General features: G+C 40.1%; 1 protein-coding gene across 2 annotated transcripts in view; it reads right to left on the bottom strand.

Moving 5' to 3' along the window:
* Positions 1-21,833, bottom strand: part of LOC114464666 (forkhead box protein P2) — a 71,025-nt gene that overhangs the window by 19,072 nt on the left and 30,120 nt on the right. For both annotated transcript variants that reach the window (XM_028449087.1, XM_028449088.1), the window contains exons 3-8: positions 17,756-17,893; positions 16,299-16,388; positions 13,592-13,772; positions 10,613-10,922; positions 8,415-8,519; positions 676-763 (exon numbers count right to left, since the gene is read on the bottom strand). In XM_028449087.1, coding sequence (XP_028304888.1) covers positions 676-763; positions 8,415-8,519; positions 10,613-10,922; positions 13,592-13,772; positions 16,299-16,388; positions 17,756-17,893 — 912 coding nt within the window. The remainder of the gene's footprint in view (positions 1-675; positions 764-8,414; positions 8,520-10,612; positions 10,923-13,591; positions 13,773-16,298; positions 16,389-17,755; positions 17,894-21,833) is intronic.

The following is a 21,833-nucleotide window of genomic DNA, read 5'->3' on the forward strand; positions in this document are numbered from 1 at the left end:
GGAGGAAACGCGTTGTCACGGACAAAGTTACTATTGTGTGCCTTTTATATGGAGTATTCACCAATTACTCATCAATCGCTCACACTTTTAGGACGAATTAAGACCATTTTAGTGGAATCATTGAAGCAGAAAGAAGCCAATGTTTCTGACAGTTTGGAGAATGTTTTTGGAGGGAGGAGCAGCAGTGCTGAGTAATAACGTCGCTCAATCAGCGCTCTCATTATCTAGCCAGCATGACTTCTTAATAAGGTCACGCTCCACCTACTGAAAATAGTTCCCTCCTTTTGAGCTTTCTTCAGGTGCAAAGTGCAGTTAATTAACACAGCCGAGTGGGAGAGATGCGCTCGCTATTAATTGGAAAGAAAAAGGAAAGGGGGGGGGAGAAAGAAGTGGAAATAAAGCACATGCTTAATTCAATTAAAACAGCCATAATGGCTTTGGTTGTAAAGCCTGAGGATTTCTTTGTTTAGTGGCTTTGTTGAATTCAGCAGGTCCTGCTTGTACAGGAGACCACAATGTGGCTTTTCTCTCCAAACTTTCAGAACATGAAGTCTGAAAGGTGGAGGATTTACGATACAGTAAGACATGGGAACAAAAAAGAGAAGGAAGAAGAATTCCAACTTCTCATTGACTATAGTTTATTTTTGTTCTTTTACTGTCAGATCTAGAACTTACTTGTATTTCCAGCTGCTGGACAACTTGCATCTGGACTCGACACTGGGCTGTGCTCCGGTCATCCAGGGCATGCTCATTGTTTAGATGCCTGTTGGTGTTTAAAAAGGAAAAGACAGGCGGTCACAACATTGAATAATCTGCAAAAAACCCACAAATTACAGTATCAACTTCACTGCTGCTTAGTTTCAATGCTAATATTTCTACAGGGACAATTATCTATAGGATCCTGATAGAAAGCATTGTTCTGCCGTGAAACGAAGTAATTAAAAGTAACATGACAATGTTTAACATGACAATGGGCTGTGCCAGTTTAGATGGCCAAGTCCAGTGCCACTGCCAGCGACGCTTTACACGGAGAATAAAAGATGCTGGCCCAGCAGAACGGCTTTGTCTGCTCCGTTTACAGAAAACAATACACACGATTTAACACCACCAACATTTGACACACAAAAGCAGCGCTTCACTTGCAAGAGCATTATCCGCCGCAGACATATTAATTGCATTTGGGGTGTTCGCCTCATTTAAAGGGAAGAAGGCAGCCAGAGAGCAAAAAAAAAAAAAAAAAAAAAAAAAAAAAAACAGTCAATGAGGGATTTTTGTCTTGATTAGATTTCTTCTGTGGGACACAATAGCTCCACCATTAGGATAAGCTTTTATTCCAGCTGAAGCACCACCCAAACACACATTTTATCAACACACTAAAAAAAAGAGGCAAAAATATGTTTTTTCTTTAAGTGTTGTGATGCTGTAAATGAGCCTCTATCTCGATGATGATTGGTGAACCACTTACAAAGAAAGCTTTGAGGAGAAACGGTTATGAAATGCCAGAACCTGCCACTTTATCTCCAGTAATTATAGGTTAGCTTGCAGCGCCTTCAACGATCATTTACAACACAGCTCCTGTGCATTAGACTAGGGTGCACTAAATATCTCTCACCCTCTGCATTTACCTTCATCTCTAAACAACAAACTCACACAAACACTGATTGTGGACAAATGCGCACACTGAATGTGTGCACAACCACACAACATAGGACTGTTATTTTTTTACTTGCCAGCATTTGTATTTACAATAATTCTGCATCTACTTATACTTTAAACCAGTGGTTCTCAAACTTTTTTGGCTCAGGTATCCCCTTATGTCCGACTACAACATTTTGCTCAGGATTCTGTGAAATAATTGAATGAATGAGTGATGACACACATTTTATTTTGTAAATAAGTGGAATGAAACAGTATTTAGTGCCTCCTGAATAGATTTATTTGTATAGATTTAATCATTTCCTTCATATCCCGCCTGATGTGGGACCAAACTGACCCTTGTATTCTGTTGTTCCAATCAAGAGCATTTCTATAACCATTTGTTTATTTATTTGGTGTCATTTTGTGTATTTTGTTGTTGTTCGTCTGTTCTTTTTTATTATTCAGTAAATTTGTGTGTTGTTGGTATTATTTAACTTATTCTCTTAATCAGTTTGCGTGTTTATGGTGTCGTTTGGTTGTTTCTTATGTGGTTTTGTATGTTTCTCTGTTATTTTTGTGTATTTTGTAGCAATCTTGTGTATTTTTCCTCTCAATTAAAGTGTCTTTCTTGTTGTTTTTGTGTGTTGTTGGTATTATTTAAATTATTCTCTCTCAGTGTGTGTGTTTCTGGTGTCGATTGGTTGTTTCCTATGTGGTTTTGTATGTTTATCAGTTATTTTTGCGTATTTTGTAGCAATCTTGTGTATTTTTCCTCTCAATTAAAGTGTCTTTCTTGTTGTTTTTGTGTGTTGTTGGTATTATTTAAACTATTCTCTCTCAGTGTGTGTGTTTCTGGTGTCGATTGGTTGTTTCTTATGTGGTTTTGTATGTTTATCAGTTATTTTTGTGTATTTTGTAGCAATCTTGTGTATTTTTCTCTTATTTAGTGTGCCTTTGTTGTCGTTTTGTGTGTTGCTGGTAATAATAAGTATTTTTCTCTCTTCGTGCATGTGTTTTTGGTGTCGTTTTCTGAGTTGCTGGTAATATTTAGTATGATTATCAATTTCAACTAAAAAAAAACATAAAACCTAATTTTTAATGCTTTCATTTGTAAATTTTCTTCGCTCTCTCTCTCTCAAGTACCCCCTATAGTGCCATCGCGTATCCCCATGTGAGAAACACTGCTTTAAGCAATATTTTTGCTGGAATGCTCCCATTTCTTCTGTATAAATACAGAGTGAGGTGGTAATATTAGAGGGAGGGTGAGGAGAGGTATGAATGAATGAGGGACGGGAGAGAGAGAGAAAGAAAGAGAGAAGGGAGGGACGAGCTGGTGGATTTCTCCAACCAGCCCTGTGCCTAATTGCTGTTTCAGAATGCGCATGCAAAAAAGGGGGGCATTTCATTAATCATTTAATCACGTCCCTCACAGGATGAGGGAACTAATGTTGCAAATACCCTTTTCATTTCACTGCCCATAATGCTATCTTATGCACTTGATGTATGGCGTGTGTCATGAATTACAGCTGCTTCAGAAGCTCGGAGCGCCGCCGCTCGTCGTCCCTGAAGATACCTCAATGTAAAAGCCATAAAAAGAATGTGTGAGTGGGTGGGTGGGGGGTGGGGGGGACCTTTAGTACGACTACCACCTATTGATGAGCAGCTTGTTTCTCTTATTGTTTATCAGCGTTGGAGTGTTTGTGTGTGTCTCTGTATGTGTCTCTGTGTGTCTCTCTCTGTGTGTATGTGTGTCTCTCTCTCTCTCTCTGTGTGTGTGTGTGTGTGTGTGTGTGAGTGGGGGAAGGCCTTGTGATGGCCTTCCAGTTACATCAGTCCTTCCAGCGATTCCCGCTCATCAAGGTGATTACATGAACTTTACTACATACATTTATGAAATATTCAAATGGGCTGCATGTCCTTCTGAGCATTAATGACACACAAAGACAGCAAAGGGAGGAGGGGGAAACACACACACACACACACACACACGCACACACACAGATGAGCAGATGGAAAAAAGAAAAATGAACAAAGACCTCATGTCCTAAAATATGGCACCCATTCTACTTCAGAGTCTTCAAGCATAAAACAAACCATTTTACAATTATTCATGTACGCCATTGTCTTGAGTTTATTTTTCTTTCACACATGATAACTGAGATGTTTGAACTCCATTGACTTTTATTCAGCCAAATTACCAGAAAATCCAAATACGTTGAGTAAATCAGCCGCAGATAAGACTGATTGTATATGTTTTGTCCAGGTTTTAAGAAATTGAGCCCGGCAGTGGAAGATGCATATCTTAAAAACCCGTCTGCTTGGCAGCTGTTTATGTTGTTCAAGACTGATTCGAGAGGAGCATTGATTTCTGCCTTGGAGAAAAAGCGTGTGATGAGGGCCTTCAGAGAGCAGGAAAGAATGAACAAAGACAGAGATTGAGAGATATGGCAAAGATAAAGCAATCAAAGCAAATAAAGCTGACAAAAAGACTAATAAACAGAGGGCAAGAGAGGGTTGAGACACAGCTGTTGTTTTTCTAACTCAGAGATAAAGATTTGGCTTTTTTTTATTTTTCTTCTTCTTATTGGATCCTGCAGTTTCTTTTTTTCTTGCAAAGTAAAGGGAACAAAACATCTCCAAGCTTTTGTCCAGAACTGCACACATGAATATGCAGAGACCATCAACGTGCACTAAGGGCCTAATAATCATGCAGAGAAAGAGTGTGCGTTAAAAATGCATCAGACATTTGGAAAAATAGAATTTAGCTGCATGTCCTCTGCTATGTTTTTTAATTCAGAATTAACTATTCGGAATTATATCACTCAGAAATAAAGTATTCTGCTTCATGCTTACATGTAAATAGTAATTCTGAATTGAGGTTTACATGGAAAACGTGTATTTGACTTTATTCAATTCCGTTTTAGGTCTGATGGTTGGAAGGGTTCTGATTGGACGGGGCGAACGCGACGTATTCACGTCAACCTTTTCTTTTCATCTACAACAGCAAACCACATAATAAGTACTATTTTCACTTTTATTTTGATTAAAGTTTTGATGCAGCAGCTTGACAATAACATACTGTTTCACTTAAGTTTGCTGAGGAGAATACGGATGGAAATTGGCATTTAGCTAAATGTATTATTAAATAAATAGTCCAACGCTTGCTTCGGGCGGCTATCTTGGATTATGTCGTCACCATTGCATCATCGTGACAGGACGAGCAAGCGCATGCGGAATAAACCAGCCATTTACTTCCTGCGGCAGCTGAAGAAGTTCAGTCTGCCCACAAAGATGATGGTGAACTTCTACAGCTCCATCATCCAGTCCATCCTCTGCTCCTCCATCACCATCTGGTACGCTGCAGCTACGGCCAAGGACAAGGCCAGACTGCAGCGTATCATCCACTCTGCAGAGAAGGTCATCGGCTGCAATCTGCCCTCCCTCCAGGACCTGTACGCCTCCAGGATTTTGAGGCGTGCAGGAAAGATTGTGGCTGACCCCTCCCACCCCGGTCATAAACTGTATCAATCTGTCCCTTCTGGAAGGAGATTTCGGTCCATCAGGACCAGAACCTCCAGACACAAAAACAGCTTCTTTCCCTCTGCCACCATCCACATGAACACACCCCAAGTCACCCACTGAACCCCCCCCCCCACCCGATCACCACCTCCATGATGACATTATCTGCTGCACTGTGTATATGTTTATATTTATCCTATTTATTCTTTATTCTCTATCTATCCTTTATTTATCCCTCATCCTTTATATTTATCATTATTATTATTATTATTGTTGCTAGGTTGTTCTTTGTTTTTTATTTTTGTTGTTGTTTGTTTTGTGCACCAACTACCAAGACAAATTCCTTGTACTGTCCTTAAAACTGTACATGGCCATTAAAAACATTTCTGATTCTGATTTACTTCAGATTTAAGTTGAATTCAGAATGGCCAATTTCATTTGGAAATAGGTGTTTACAAGGTGACTTAACTTTTATTCTGAATGAAAGGGGAATTAAAGCTCTCATGTAAACGTGGCCAATGTGTGTATGTGTTCATCACAGAAAGACAAATACTCCTCCTTGTGGCTTTAATTAGCCTTGAGTTACAGCCACCAACATTGAGGTTAGCTGCCGATTTAGCATGGATCCTGCTTTCTGCCACAGCTGTAAAGAGACGGACTACATGTGGAGAGCAGAAAGCTGTGTTTGTGTGCAGGTTAATCAGGCTCACTTAAAGGTCATAAGCTTGAAGTCTTTGATGTTTTGGAGGAAAATAAAAACTAAGTGGATGTGTTGATGCCTAAAAGACGTCATCTGATCAGTGCCGGCAATGATGTGGGGAAAAAAAACTGCAGTGATCAAAGAGGAAGTTTTGACATCACAGTTAAACAAATATATTTTTAGGACTTAATTGCATCGCTTTTGTTTATTCAAAAAAGAAAAAAAAAGACTAAAAAAGATTCAGCATTGATGCTTATCCTTTTTTTCCCCCCCAACAACACAAACACCTACACAGAAACTGCAGAACCCACCCCTGAAGTAACATCCCCCCTCCTGACATTTTTTTTTCATTATAAACATCACAGAGCTAATTCAGGGTGCCAGCCACCTTGCGGCTACCTTTCCCAGGTTAGAACACTTAAAAGCACGCTGAGAAGCTATTAAATGCTGATCCTGACAAGTTTCCTCATGCAACAAAACAATAGATGAGTAAAAGTGTCACCGCTGCTGAGCGGAGTTAGGAGACACCAGCTTGACTCGAGCCCCCCCTCGTTCTGTAACCCACAGCCCAAGTACCAACATCTAACCTGTCATCTAAAATCTGACACCCACTTTGTGTAACCCCTTTTAAACTATGCCTGTGTGTGTGTGCACGGGGGCGTCGGTGTCTATGCAGTCGACTGGCATCTCTGGAAAACAACAAAGCACTCCCTGTGACACCTACAATCACCGCTCCAAGGCACGCCACCAAGCAGCCATCTTTGTTTTGATGACGAGCCCGCCTCCTTTGTTGGGCGTCTGTTTTCATGTTCTGACTGGGTTCGTAAGCAAGGAGTGGAACGCAAGTCTGTTTTGTAGCAGCTAATCTTCTGCCAAACCTTACACTTCATTTTTCTCTCTTACGGTCCTCCTCACATCTTTTTGCTCATGATTTCAAACACACGAGCACACCCACCCACCCACACACAAACAGGTTTCTACAATACATCTGTGCTCTGAACCAAAGCCATTGGACACAGTATCCTCACTGCACACACAGGGCTTTGTGAGACTGTATGAAAAGGACATACAGAGCAGAGAGAAATGGACTGATGTCTTCTTTAAGTAAGTGTACTGAGGTGATAAGACGAGCTTGATAATCTGACACAGGCTTGCTTTATCATGCGCGGATCTGTTCCCAAGCTGCAAGGCAAACTGTTCAACCTGGACTAGCACGGATGTAGACCGGCCTGGGTGATGGAATGTGCTCAGCAAACCAGCTTTTCATAAGCATAACTTAAAAATAAACTATGTGAAACCTTTTTTTTAAATGACTAAGTCAACATTGTCCATTATACTTCCTCCTTCAGATGTTTTTTTTTTTCACCTTGTCTGCACATGCTGTCAACGGTCAACACTACATGTACTGCAATCTTTTCACGACAGTTATGCATGTTATATTATTGAAATGAAATAAAAACATTTATTTTATTGCGTAATTGTGACCATCACCAGCCCTCCCAAATAAAGGGTGAAAAAAACTTTATTAAGGGGAGAATATAAAGATAGAGCGCAATGATACACCTTAGTGAGGGGAAAGAAACCGGGGAGAGGGAGTCAGGGTAGGACAATGGAAGGGGTGGGGAAGAGTCGACTATTTTAAGTTGTGAGTGTGAAAACGCAGCCTAACGTGTTACCTTGTTTGTCTCTGAAAGAGCAATAAACAGTGTAATTAATGGAGCCAGTAACAAAGTAACAAAGCCTTTAGACATCTGCCTCAAATCCTACACAACCTCCACATGAAGAGATTTTTTTTTTTTTTACTATATTATTACAACTTATTACAAATGCCACAGTAGAGAAATGTAAGGTGAAAAAGACTGGATGAAACCCCTCATTTCCAGAATTTACTGTATGTGAAAAAATAAGGACATTCACAGCTTATGAAAAACAAAAGCCAGGTTATTATTTCAAAGTTAATTACAAATCTAATTAGAATATTCAAATGAAGGTGTGCGTGGTGTGTGAGAGACACAGACACAGGGAGAGAGAGAGAGAGAGAGAGAGAGAGAGAGAGAGAGAGAGAGTTTTCCAGTAAGTGGCAATGTGATAACCTGTAATCGGCAGTGCTGCAAACACCTTCTTCCTTTGATGTCCCCTCACTAACATCCAGGCAACAAAGCCGGCCAATTACAAATGAGCTAATTAACTAAATTGTTGATGGAGCATGAAGAGTTCATTCGCTCTGCCGCCTGCACCATGACAACAGTGAATTGGGGTCTTTGTTGTGGAGGTGAGTGTGCGGCCGTGCGAGTTTGCCATTAGCTTTCAATGCTCTCTCACAAACCTATCAGGGTCTTCCATGGTAGAGTGGAATATTTATATGAATCAGTGTGGGTTTGACTTCTGTATTGCTGGAGCAGAACATAGTCAACTAGCCTGTCGGGAAGGTCAAAATGTGCAATCTGAAAGGCAACAATGTTGCCATTGTTCAGCCCCTATAACCACGGAGAAAGTGGTGAGCTCTTGTTTATTTGACTGTTACAGGAATGGTGAGCAAACATCATCTGTTTCTTACTTTAAAAACTGTCCAAAGTCGTCACAGATGCTCTCACAGCCGGGCCACTTGCACACGCCGTGACCGTACAAAGGGTGGGTACCGCCAGTTTCTTCATGTAGTGAACTAGAAACAGATCAGAAAGAAAGTGTTTTAGGAAGAGGAGTGCAGGCGAAGATTGATTTCAACAAATATAATCTGAATAAGGTCAGAATAAAAAGATCAGACAAAACAAGAAAGGACTGGTGCAGGCTTTAGAGTAAACATTAAAAAAAAATATTCTGATAGACAAATCATTTCCATCTAGAGATTAATACTTTGTGTAACCATTTCCATCCCTTTTCCCACCTAATGTCATATACTGTATGTTGACCCATTATTGTCACTTTTAATCTCTTTTCAGCATATTTGATGCTATTTTTTGCCAGTTTAACCACATTCACAATTTCGCATGCCCATTATTTGCCAGTCTAAACTAAATGTGCCAATATCGACAATTTGAACCCTTTTTTTTTTTTTACCACTTTTTTTGTTTGTTTTTGGCCTCTTTAATTTGCAACTTTTAACCAATTTCTGTGGTTTTTAAAATCCCATTCCACCACATTTTCCACAATATTTTGGTCACTTTTAACCCATTTTATTGATATTATTCAGATAAATAAATAAATGTGGTTATCATAGATTCATAGAACAATGGATGATAAATTTGCTGACTTTATGGATGGGTCCCACAAATCTCTCCCCTTTACAGATGGTCCTCTCTCCACATGACTCTTTTTGAAAGTTGATGTCTGTGTTCAACTACTTTCAGGTACAGTGGGGGACCCCGGCCTCTGGCACCTTTATTTTGGGGCTGAGAAGGTTCAGAACCACTGGTTTAGGGGAAGGTCTGGGTTAGAATGCACTCAGAAATCCATCTAACTGGGCTTTTAATGCTAATCTGAGAAGTAGTGAAAGCAGCAACTCATAAACAAGTATTTCAAAACAAAATAATCGATATATAAAAAATATATATATATATATGTATATATATATAATATATACACACAGTATATATGTTGATATAGGCGATATTGTAATTTTATATATCGCCAAAATCGAAAACTCGATATATCTTGAATATTGATATACATATTTTCAAAATGGCACCCAAATAAGTTAGGACCCTGTAGAGACAGCACATCCTATTACAGATGACAGTTTAACCTTTAGGCCTGGCACTGGTGTGTGAGAATGGGGACGAGAGTGTGTGTGTGTGTGTGTGTGTGTGTGGTCTGTTGGTGCATGTGTGTGTGTGTTAGTGCTTGCAGTGCTGCTCACACAGTGTTTTACAGAGCGGGGCTTTCCCATATTGATCCACGGTATGTTGGTAAGCAGTGCTCCTGACAATATGCTTGTTCGATCATTACGAGACACCGCCGCACACCCCTCGGGACAAGGGGTGAGATAAAAAGAGAATTCTTCCTCTGCGTTTTCATTCATTTCCACTTCTCTTTTCCTCTCTGTGTACTTTCTAAAGATATCTTTTTCAAGCCTCTTTTAGTGGTACTGGAGAGATAGCATCTACTTTAAACCAATTACACAGCACTTCCACCTCCAGTGTGAGTCTCTGCTAAACCTTCATACACACACAGTAACAGACACACACAAACTGTTACCCTAAGTCCTTATTATAATATCGCCCAAGAAAAGCCTTTGAATAATGCATGGGCCAGATAGGCAGATATGTGAACAGCTTGTGTTTCAGTGCCGGGTGCATTTATAAAAGACGCCATCACAAGGATAAACATCTTGGAAACGCCACTCAAGGCATCACGTATTCTGTTTACATGACAAGCAAGCATGGAAGGTAATTTTCAAAAGAGGAGGAAAAAAAAAAAGAGAAAGCACTAAATACTTAATGTACAAGCGGGGTTAGCTTGTCATGCCTGCCAGAGATGCTTGTTGGAAGAATGCCTGCCTGCGTAGCTTCTTCTTCTTCTCCTGGCTTTTGATACCAATTCACAAGCTAAGTGTGTTCAATAACATGCACAATCCCCTGGGAGAGCAGGGCTCTTGTTTTCTTGTTTTTTTTCTAAACGCACCACAACAGCAATAAACTACTGAATAAATAAATAAGACACCTTGTTTTTCTCTGAAGTAGCTGGATTTTTGTTGCGTTTTGATGTTGAACAACTAAACACAAAAAGCATGTGTGAACTTCTCCTGAGTGTTGGTACCTCTCTCGCTCTCGTTCCCTCTCTCGCTCCCTCTCTCTTCTGTGGTTGAGGACGGGGGACTGTCCGTTGGCGATGGAATGGTGAGAGATGGGTGGGGAAGCTTTAGCTGGATTGGAGGAGGTAGTTGAGGAAGAGTTGTTGGTGGACAGGTCTAAGCCACTGCCGCCGCCCCCTCCGCCACCACAACCGGTGCCAGCGTTACTGTGGTTGCTGTGTTTGATGCCGTTGTCTTCCAAGTTGTGACCTCCGCCGCCACCGCCTCCAGTCACATCCTTCCATAGCTGCTGGATCTCTGCGGGGCTTAGGCCAGCTGAAGAAAGACGGAGAAAAATAATAACCTCATAAGCCTTTCACAGACATATGTTTCAACTTTGTACATGTTCTTCCTCAATATAACGTTTCATTGAACTTTGTCTTTTACAGCCTTGGCCTCAGCAAACAGCAGAGGTGGCAAAAGTACTAGTCTCAGTACTCAACTAAAAGTATAGACACTTGAATAAAAAAATACTGGTAAAAGTTAAAGTATTGAAGTTGCTCCCTTACTTGAGTAAAAGTAAAAAAGTACATGCTACTAAATGTACTTAAGTAAAAAAGTTAAAAGTAAAACAAATGTTTCTTCAATAATAAGACCGGGTTTTTAAACCAGCAAATTCCGTATCTTTTTAAATAACATGGAGCCAAGTTAAATCTGTTACCGTTGAACACCTGGACAATTTAGCACTCATTTATAGATACAATTTGTAAATGAAATGTTTTAAGAAAAACAAAAAGTGCAAATGCTCAATTAAACCCAGAGCAGCTTTGAGTTTAACATTTTTAAAAACTTTAAAATGTTAACCATAAAACTAAGGGACCGGCCGAACAGAAAAAAAGCTCAAACTAACACAATGTTAAATTATTAAATTTAATTATTATTTAATTAGTTATCTGGAAACTCCTTATCCCTACCTCATAACAGAGGTGACAAGCAACACAGTACAAATACATCATGACTGTATTTCAGTAGTCTTTTCTGGTTTCTGTATATTTTTTAGCCAAATTTTTACTTTTTCTCCTTACTTTTTCAAACAAAATATATGTACTTTCTACTCCTTATACATTTAAAAATTGAGCTTGTTACTTTTGAGACCTTCGAAGATGACGTCACCACGTAAAAAGACGCAAACCAACAACCACAAAGCTGGAGGAGAAGCTAGTGCTAGTCAGCTGGCTAACATGGAGGAGAAGCTAGTGCTAATCAACATGCTAACATGAAGGAGAAGCTAGTGCTAGTCAACGTGCTAACATGGAAGAGAAACTAGTGCTAGTCAACGTGCTAACATGGAAGAGAAACTAGTGCTTGTCAACATGCTAACATGGAGGAGAAGCTAGTGCGAGTCAACATGCTAACATGGAGGAGAAGCTAGTGCTAGTCAACAAGCTAACATGGAGGAAAAGCTAGTGCTAGTCAACAAGCTAACATGGAGGAAAAGCTAGTGCTAGTCAACGTGCTAACATGGAGGAGAAGCTAGTGCTAGTCAAAGTGCTAACATGGAGGAGAAGCTAGTGCTAGTCAAAGTGCTAACATGGAGGAGAAGCTAGTGCTAGTCAAAGTGCTAACATGGAGGAGAAGCTAGTGCTAGTCAAAGTGCTAACATGGAGGAGAAGCTAGTGCTAGTCAATGTGCTAACATGGAGGTGAGCTAGCCAAGCAGCAGCATTAATACCGAGACGAGAACATAAAGAACCAAGAAGGGGACCACCACCCATGGCCTTATTTAAAATAACTTTTTAAAGTTGTTGGTGTTAAGAATGACTCATGATGGATGCGGGGTGTTCTTTGAGAGCCAAAAAATTATGACATTCTGCCGTTTAAGAACTTTCCATCAAATCTAAACATTTTATTTACACATTTTGAGTGCTAAATTCTCTATTTAATGTATTTCTATGTACCAGTTCTTAAAAATGCTCTGAGTTGTATTGAGCATTTGCACTTTTTTTTTCTTGACACATTTTATTTACAAATTGTATTTATTATGAGTGCTAAATTCTCCAGGTGTTCAAAGGTAACAGATTTAACTTGTTTCCATGAACCAGTTTTCTAGAAGTTTTGTCAAAAAAAAAAAAAAAAAAAAAAATGAAATTTGCTGATTTAAAAACCCTTTGTTATTATTAGAGACATTTGTTTTACTTTTTACCTAAGTACATTTAGTAGCATCTACTTTTTTTTACTTTTACTCAAGTAAGGAAGCAACTTCAATACCTTTACCAGAGTAATTTCTTATTCAAGTATCTATACTTTTACTTGAGTACAGAAGACTAGTACTTTTACCACCTCTGCCTGATAACAGCTACTACGAATGCGCTGCCATTTGAGACAAACAAGTGTTTTTTTCCAATGCTTGTTTTTCCAGACTAATAAAGCTGTTGAACTCTGTTGACCTTCTCTCTGCTCACAAACAACTAACAGGTGTTTACTTGGCATGGGCGTGACAAACAGAGCTCATTCATTTCTATTATCTGTTTCTACATCATGAGCTTTTTTCCCCTCTTGTGTCTCTGTGGTTCTCAGTAATTGAAGTAAACAACAACAACAAAAACTGCTGGAACAAAAGGCGGCTGAAGAGTGAAAGGAATTTAAAAAAGAAATGGAAAAACAACAAGGGTTGAGGAACACAAAAGAAATTCAACATCAGACAAGAACAAAGAAACAGAAAAAATAAATAAAAAAATGTCTAAGAAACAAACAATCATGGAGAGAGTTAGGGACAAGCATGCTAATGAGTAAGAGATAGACAGACATACTTAGAGATAACACAACAGGAAAACAGATGCATACAAATTAGACAACAAAAAGTGGGAGAGTGAAGACAAGAAAGAATAAGGAAGAACAAACAAAACTGAAGGCATGTGACACAAAGTATGCATCCGCCCTTTGCTGTGACACATGTCTGACACATGCTTCACTTCAGCCACGTCCACCACTTTCCATCGTCCTTACCTTGCGGGGGCAGGGTCTGTCCTGGGAGAGCGGCCTGGCCTGGAGCAGGACCGGGCAGTGAGAGCAGGCCCTGTCGCTGCATGTTGAGCAGGTGCTGCTGCTGCTGGAGCTGCTGCATCTGTAGTAGCTGCTGCTGGAAGACGAGCTGCTGGGCGGCCAGCTGCTGCTGCTGCTGCTGTTGCTATAGAGCAGAGAGGAGGAGCAGGAGGAGGAGAGTGAGATAAGGAGATAAGAAGTGGAAATTATGAATGGATTACCAGCTGATAAAGAGGGAGAGGAGACAGAACTGTGTCTGGACTTCCTGTTTTGTGTTTCAGTCATGTGCCGTTGCTCATGACTACTTTAAAAAAAACATACACGCAAACTAGGAATGTCACAGTATTGATGATATCACGATACTGCGGCATTATAAGTGCCATAATATTGTCGTGGTTATATCACGGTATTAATTGAAGAGTCGTGCTTAAAATTAAGTTTTGGATTGGCTGTAGCGGACCATTTCAGAGCAAACTACAAGTACCATAATGCTTTGGGGCATTATCATAGGTTACAGGCAGTTGAGCCAATGGCGTGCAACAGTGCGAGCATGGAGGGGAAAGGAAACATGGCGGCAGCCAGCAGAACGAGGTGGAAACGGAGGAGTTTGTAAAACGTGTGCATGACGCAGCGGCTACAAACATTTTGGTTTCACCGCATCGAGAAACCATGAAGGAGAAAAGGTGGATAATATGTAAACACTGCAATGGGCTACTTTTCTGGAAATACGAGCAACACGAGAAGCCACTGAACAACCCGGCATCCCAAAAAGTTTAAGAACTGTGTCAAACAAACAATCCAGTCTGGTCAAAAAACTGTAAAGGAAGCATTTAGAACCAACCTCCCTCAGAACAGCTCAAGGGCTCAAGAAATAACAAGGTACGTTGCACAATTATAGCCATTTTCTGTAGTTGACAACAAGGGTTTTGAAAGGTTAGTGGATACTCAAATTTTGACTAATTCATCGTTCTCTTGAAAAATCACGTTAAACACAAAATAAGGAAGTTTGCACTACTTTTGATTTCCTTGGCTGGTTTTTTTATTATTATTTTATTTGTTACTATGCTGTTTTTATACCTGTGTGGCCTTTAAGAGTGTTCCAGACTCCATTTGAGTTTTTGCACTTTATCTAAAGAGTCTGTTAATAGGCAGTATTCAGTTTATAATGTCATAAATCTAGAAGTATAATAATAAATACAGTCAAAATGGTGAAGAGAAAATGTCTCAATGCTCATCATTCTTGTTATTGTTAGCTTTGCTGCAAACTGTGTGGCTCCCTGTAAAACCGTGAGCTTTCCCACAATGCTGCAATAATTATCGTACCGTGAGGGTACAACCGGGATTCTACCCAACCGTGATATTTAGATATTGTTACATTCCTAATGCAAACACAAGCTACACTGACAGAGCAGCTTGTGTACCTCTTTTCAGTGTTTGTATCTTGTGGTTGTGATATAATCCCCTCCATCAACCCTGATAGTTAATTGTCTCACTTCCACTGATGGCCTGTTACAGCTTTTGTGGCCAGAGGAAACATGTAGAATGCGTCGATACTCCAGCCTTCTCTGGCTCCATCTCAGCACTCAAACAGTTGTTTATCGCTGTGCCAGACAGGCGTTATGCAAGTTTTGTACAAAAAAAAAACAACACAAACAACTACAAACACATTTATCTCAGTCACTAAGGCAAACAAACAGGCAGCGAGGAAGTGGATTTGTACAGAGATCAAAGCCTTACCCAGACAACCACAACATGTATATTTTAAAGCGCCATAGCAGAAGAAAATAGAACATTTGCAAGGTTTTTTTCCTTTTGTTCTTGTCCTCTTTACACATTTATTAGCAGAAAGGTCGTGGTCACATGTTGTCTGTGTGTTTGCATTGTCATGTACCTGGAACGGGGAGGGGGGGGAACTTGTGATGCGCTCACTGGAAAAACAGGCTACATAATGGAGTAGTGGAAAGAGGCATCTCCACCTCGCCTCAAGAGAAATAAAAGACCAATTTCTATTCCGTATTTGATGGTGAGGCTCCCTTGAAAAACTCCATTCGCAAATCCAAACAGAAACAAAGCCGTCGGGAGGTCAGTTGTGACTTTCTGTTGGGGGGCAACATAATGGGTTGCTGGTGGAGACACTTAAGTTTAAGGGATGGAAAAAGTACCGACAGAATTTATGTATTTATGTGACGCCTTCTGTCTTTCCTTATCAATTTGCTTGGTTTGGTGTGTTGTTTAGAATTGGCCCCAGACTGGCTCTTTAGGTGCAGTGCCAGTGCCGTTACGCAAATATGCTTACGGCTGTCATGCTCGTCTCAGCTCGCCTGGAAGCCAGAGAGAGAGAAATGAGACAGAGCCTTGTCTGTCCACTGACTGCCTGTCACTGTGATTTATGTGCTTTCCAACTTCCGTGGTGGCACATGTGTTTGTACACCGACAGAAACAGTTCATTAACGAGTTGGATGCAGGACCCTTCCTATAAATCAGAGAGTATGTGTGTGAGCATGTGTGCGCACGTCCCTTCAGACGATCCGTTAATGAAGTTGGACACAGGGATGAAGGTGGAGGGGGACACTCGAGGGTGGCGTGTAATGAAGTTTATGCACTAGTCCTAAAATAAACCATGGTGTGAAGTTTGAAAGTTGAGCAGATGCTTGCAATGGTGCACACCTACCTCTTTAGCCTGTTTGCCAGGATGTTGCTGCTGAAGAAGTTGAAGATGAAGCTGTTCCTGTTGCTTCTTGTAAAACTCCTGCAGGTGTTGCTGCACACAAACAAAGACGTACCCATGAGATGAAAAGCCGAAACTATACTTTTTTTTTTTTCAAAGAATAAAGTATAATATAAAATAGGGCTGGGCAATATACTGAGATTTAAGACATATCAAGTTTTCTATTTTGGCGATAAAGAAATGGACAAAATCGCCTATATCGATATTTATATTTTTCATAGCTTATTTTGCATTAAAATACTCATTTTAGGAGTCATTTCTTTCACTACTTCTTAGAATAGCATGAAAAGCACATTTAGAAGGGTTTCTTTTTTTTTTTTTCAAAAAAAAAAAAAAAAAAAAAAAAAAATTTAGAAGGGTTTCTGAGCCACACTACAGAACTCACTCACACATGCTGTCCCTTATAGGAGAAAAAGCCAAAAGTGGAACATATTGTTTGTTAATAACTAAGAATCGTCTTCCTGGTCAGACTTTATTTGAATTAAAAATATGGAGATTTATAATCTATATCGTCATTTTGAGAAAAAGTTAAATAAATAATATAATCTCTTAATTCAAATAATGCTGATTTTCTTTTAAAAGAGAAATTGTTTTGCTGATTATAACAACAGAAATAAGTCCTCACTGAGTTCATGAACTCAAACTACAGACAGAGAATATCTCAAAAATTATTATTTTTTCTCCATAACTAGGTCTGCATAACAATAATCCCCTGCAAAAATAACCATGTCTTTGATCTGGCACTGACACATTTTTTTTTGTGTGGACTATTCATGGATCAACTTTACATGTTTTCTTTAACACAGGCGTGCCCTGGAATGTTCTCTGAGTTAGAGCCTTTCCTTGCTGTGAAAACATTAAGCAGACATGATTTTAGTAATATCACATCTCGAGTCGGGTTGCTAACAATGAAGAAAATTACTCCAAATGACTGACAGCCTTAATTAAACTATTCTCTTTTTCTTAATCAAATCTATGAATGAGAAATGGTTTTTTTTAGCTGTGACGAGAGACTTTTCTAAATATTACCACATCTGTCGGCTAATGCTCAGCTTCTGCTGCTCGGCCTGACTGTGTCCTACTCTCGCCGTCCCTGATGGATGCTTGTCAGGGAATTGAACCAGTGACATGCAAGAGATGGTTAATTAGAGGTGACAAGAACAAGTATGTCAATTTTCTGATTTCTCTTGGTAAGCGTGTCAAGGACACGGGGCGGCGCTGACTTGGCACAAGAATCCGGTGCTGCACAGGGATGACTCAGGTGTGCTAGCGGTGCTAATGACTTCTACACTTCACATTAATGGAGATGATAATTATGCAAGTGTTTTGCACTGAGAATACGCGACTAAACTAGGACATGTGACAATCTATTTGCCCTGTCGGTGGTGAGCGGGGCCTACCTGCTGCAGCATCACAGCCTGCTGCTGCTGGAGCAGAGCCTGGAGCTGCTGGGGCGAAAGCACCTGCTGCTGGAGGATCTGCTGCATCTGTTGTGGAGTGATCACCTGGGGACTCATCATGGCCACTGACACTGGAACCTGGACATGGGCGAGAAAGGCACAGAAAGTGAGAACTGGGAATACAAAAAAATACATCATCAGGCCTGATCTGGTTGAAATAAGTTGAGCATGTAAGACTAGTGATGGGCAGTAACATGTTACTGTAATCTGTTTACTTTTCCCAAATAACAAGTAAAGTAAGGGATTCTAATTGAAGAAACAAGACATTGCAATACAGTTATTTTCCCGCAAGCAACTGCGTTACTAAATGAAACCGTCTTGCTAACTCAAAGTACCGACACTACTTTGAGTTTGACTCCGTAAAAGAGGACAAACACACGAGCGTCTGCTGAGCACTCGGCGTGGGAAGAAAACTTGTATCTACATCGAAGAATTCCACCTCAAATCTGAGCAAGCCCCTAGAAAGCCGGCACAGGAATGTAAAAGTCGTTGAGTCCCAGATCCCACTGCTGCTGCTACAACATCCACTTCCATCGAGCCAAACTCCGTGGGACCATCGACAGGAGTTAGTGCTGCTGAACTAGCAAAGTTTAAATGTTCAACAATTTTCTTCAAGTCAGAAATTGTTGCATTTAATTTCATTTTTGCTTGATGCAATGTGCATAGTGTTAAAAAATGGTTTCATTTGATAAAATGTTTCATGTGGCACAGGCCAAAATAATAGAATTAGGCGGAAAGGTCTACTGTTTAATATTTTGTGCATCACATTTTTCAAAAGTAACTTAATTATATTAAGTAAAGTAATTAAAGTGCCTACTTACTTTTGAAAATAAGTAATCAGTAAAGTAACTGGACTATTTCCTTGGAGAAGTAATCACTAATCACTAACTAATTACTATTTCCAAGTAAATTGACCAACATCGTCTAAGACGGAGGATGTCAAAAAAGGTAATTGACCATAATTCTGTGGATTTACTTTAAAAGTGTATGTTCTTATAGAACATGAAAGCAGGCGTTCTGGGGCTGGGATGCTCTGCAGCACAGAGGAGATAGTGAAGGACAGATGGGTGCTATGCCTTTGTGTTGCCTGACTCATTTTCCATGCTAACACCCCGCTGGGGAAAGTAAGGGATTTAAATAGACATAGACCCGTAATTAGCAGGACCCTTGAACCCCCCCACGTTGATGTGAAATGCAAAAACGCACAGCTCGAAAGTTGATTAAAACTACACTGATGAAGTGGACGAGTGGCAGGCACAATCAGTGGGCACTGTGATCAATTCCTTTCCATGTTCAGAACTACAAAAATAAAAAAATATATATATTCTCAGCTGTTTATCTTCCCAGCGGAAAGCTTTAAAATTCAACCATATGCACACTTGTTTCTTCGTCTCCAGTGACTATCGCTATTTACCAATGTACAAGATGTATACTTATATCAACATATAGCCTGTATTACTTGTTTAGTGGCAATGCTATAAAAACCTGAAAGTTTCCTCTAGGTGTGGCTGCTGAAAACACTACAAATTAGGTGAGAGAGTAAACATTTTCATTCCCTTTATTTGCTAGCTGCTTGGAGAAACCCACTTCAAGACAATGATTATTTATTCTTCATTCACATATGACCTTTAAAATGGTATCTAAGCAGCTTAGGTGCTATTACGTTTGTGTCTCAGTTCTAATGCAGTATATTTGTCAACAGAAATCCGTGATAAAGAAGCTTTTTGCACTAGACTGAGATTAAAACATCAACACGTAGCGGCGCCGTCCCTGATGCTAATTGCTGCCGTGTTTGGCACAGAGCTGCAGTGACAGTAGCTAGCCTATATGGTGTGTCAAGGGGCCAATGAGACATCCCTGTCCTCATCGCCAGCTAATCAAGCTGGCTTGATTACTTTCCATGCATATGTCTCTTCTTCCTCTCTCGATCCTCCTCTTTCTCTCTCTCTGTCAGGCCTTGACACGTCCTTGTTTAGCTCTCCTCTCCTCGACGCCTACCCCCCAGCCCAGGTCCCCCCCACCCCCCACCCCCCTCCTCTTTGATTAGCCGAGACATTTGCATGGTCACTACACATTTTTCATTTTAGAAGTCATTATGCATTAGTGGCTCCTGATCGCCCGCCTTGACTAATCCTGATGAACTGAAAATCACAGCTGAAGGTCAACTTCCAGTCGGCCCCGCTGCACATTCATATTCATATTCAAACAAATCCTGCCTCCATTGTTCATTAGGGTCTTAGAGAGAAGGGACTCCGTCTAAGGTGGATGGGATGAAGGTGGAGGAGGAGGACGTTGTGGCACACCGTGTGTCTTATGTGGACCAGAGAACTTGCATTCACAATAAGCAAAGATGTCTCACAAAAGCCTTCAAAGTTGTAAATTAAACCGTCCAAGTGTAATTATGCAAATACTGTGCTTACATGTTCAATGTTATTAACACTTAAAGGTACATTTGCAAGGCGATTAATTCCCCCCCTTCCTCACAGTCACACAGTTTATTTGTTGGATGCTTTTGCAATAGGCTGAAGACTGATGCACTCATTAGGGCTAATAATTAGCTGCTGGCTAAATAATTCTTTGCACTCAAGAAGAAAGCCAACTTCAGACAAAAAGGGTTTTCACTTAAATGTATGCATGTATAACTAAAAAAAATACATTCATGCATAAGTATGGAAGCAGGAAGGTGAAAATGAGTAATGAAGCAAAAAACAAAACAAAAAGAACAACAAGGTTTCAGCAAAGCTCAGCAAAAATTAAATGAAAACAGCAACCAGGTTCTAAAATGATCCCTGGCTTTTAGAGACAAAGTGTGTGATAATTGTCTTCATTTGATGCAAGTAGGAAAAAGAGTGAAAGAGAAAAAAAGAATAAATGAAGGGGAGAGGAGCCACTGGGCCTTGTCCATTGTGGAGTGCAGCACAATGCTAATTCCTACATTTAACTGCATGCTTTTCTGCTTGACGTATCAGGGGCTCCAAGATGAAAGTAGATAAGTAATTGCTCTCCTGGTTCTTATTCTTCACTGACAACCCATAAATTTAATTTTACACACACGTTCATTTACATTTTCGAGTATATGACATGATAATTGCGGGAATATAACACCTCCATTCTGCTGGATACTGCAGGAGGGCTTGATTGACGTGAGCGGTGAATTGAAAGGAACAGGAGGCTGAATTGCTTCTCCTTGAAATGATTTTGCCACAAAGGGATAAAATTAATGAGCATTTAGAAGACGTTGGCAGTGGCGTAAACATCCACACACCATGAATAGACATTCTATGGTGGAAGAAGAGCTGGGATATTTCAGCTGGGCTGAGCCTCTGTATCACTGTGATCCAAAACAAAACATTTCCATTATTGGTGCACAAAAATATGGATGGATCCCCTAAAATATTTGAAATTAGCTGTAGCTGAGGCAAATGTTTGACAAATGGAACTTGGTTTTTAGAGAGAATACGTACATATCATAGTGTTTTCTGGATACAGATAGAAAGGAAATAAACAAGTGAATTTGACAATAAAATAATAATAGTGGATAGTCAGTATTTTGGAGGGTGAATCTAATTAAAAGATGTTTATTGATGTGAGAGCTAGATATGATGAGAGCTTCCACCTGCTCCAGAGCCTCATCCTGTAAATGCATCCCCAGGTTGCGTCTAGCCTAGGATGAGGTTGTCTGGAAGGGGTCTTTCCAGTCTACTGTGGGCATTCCCAGCAGGGCTTCAAACTCAGCCTCCATGGCCACCATGTAGTGCAGGGACGTACGGTGAGGTTTGTGAGTCAGATTTACAAATATTTTAACCTATTTACAGAGTAGTTTAAATTCACCATTCAATTGGCAGCTAGCACAATGACTACTGGTTGTGTTTTATATTTCATATCAACATTATTACACACACACAGACATATTTGACCATGGAAGAACATTATATTCGTAGCGCTTCAGAGAAGGAGCGCATTTGCGTTGCATCCTCACTGTTTTCTTAATTTGCCATTGCAATTCCACAATTCATAC

This window comes from Gouania willdenowi, chromosome 6, assembly GCF_900634775.1.
Source record: "Gouania willdenowi chromosome 6, fGouWil2.1, whole genome shotgun sequence".
NCBI lineage: Eukaryota > Metazoa > Chordata > Actinopteri > Blenniiformes > Gobiesocidae > Gouania > Gouania willdenowi.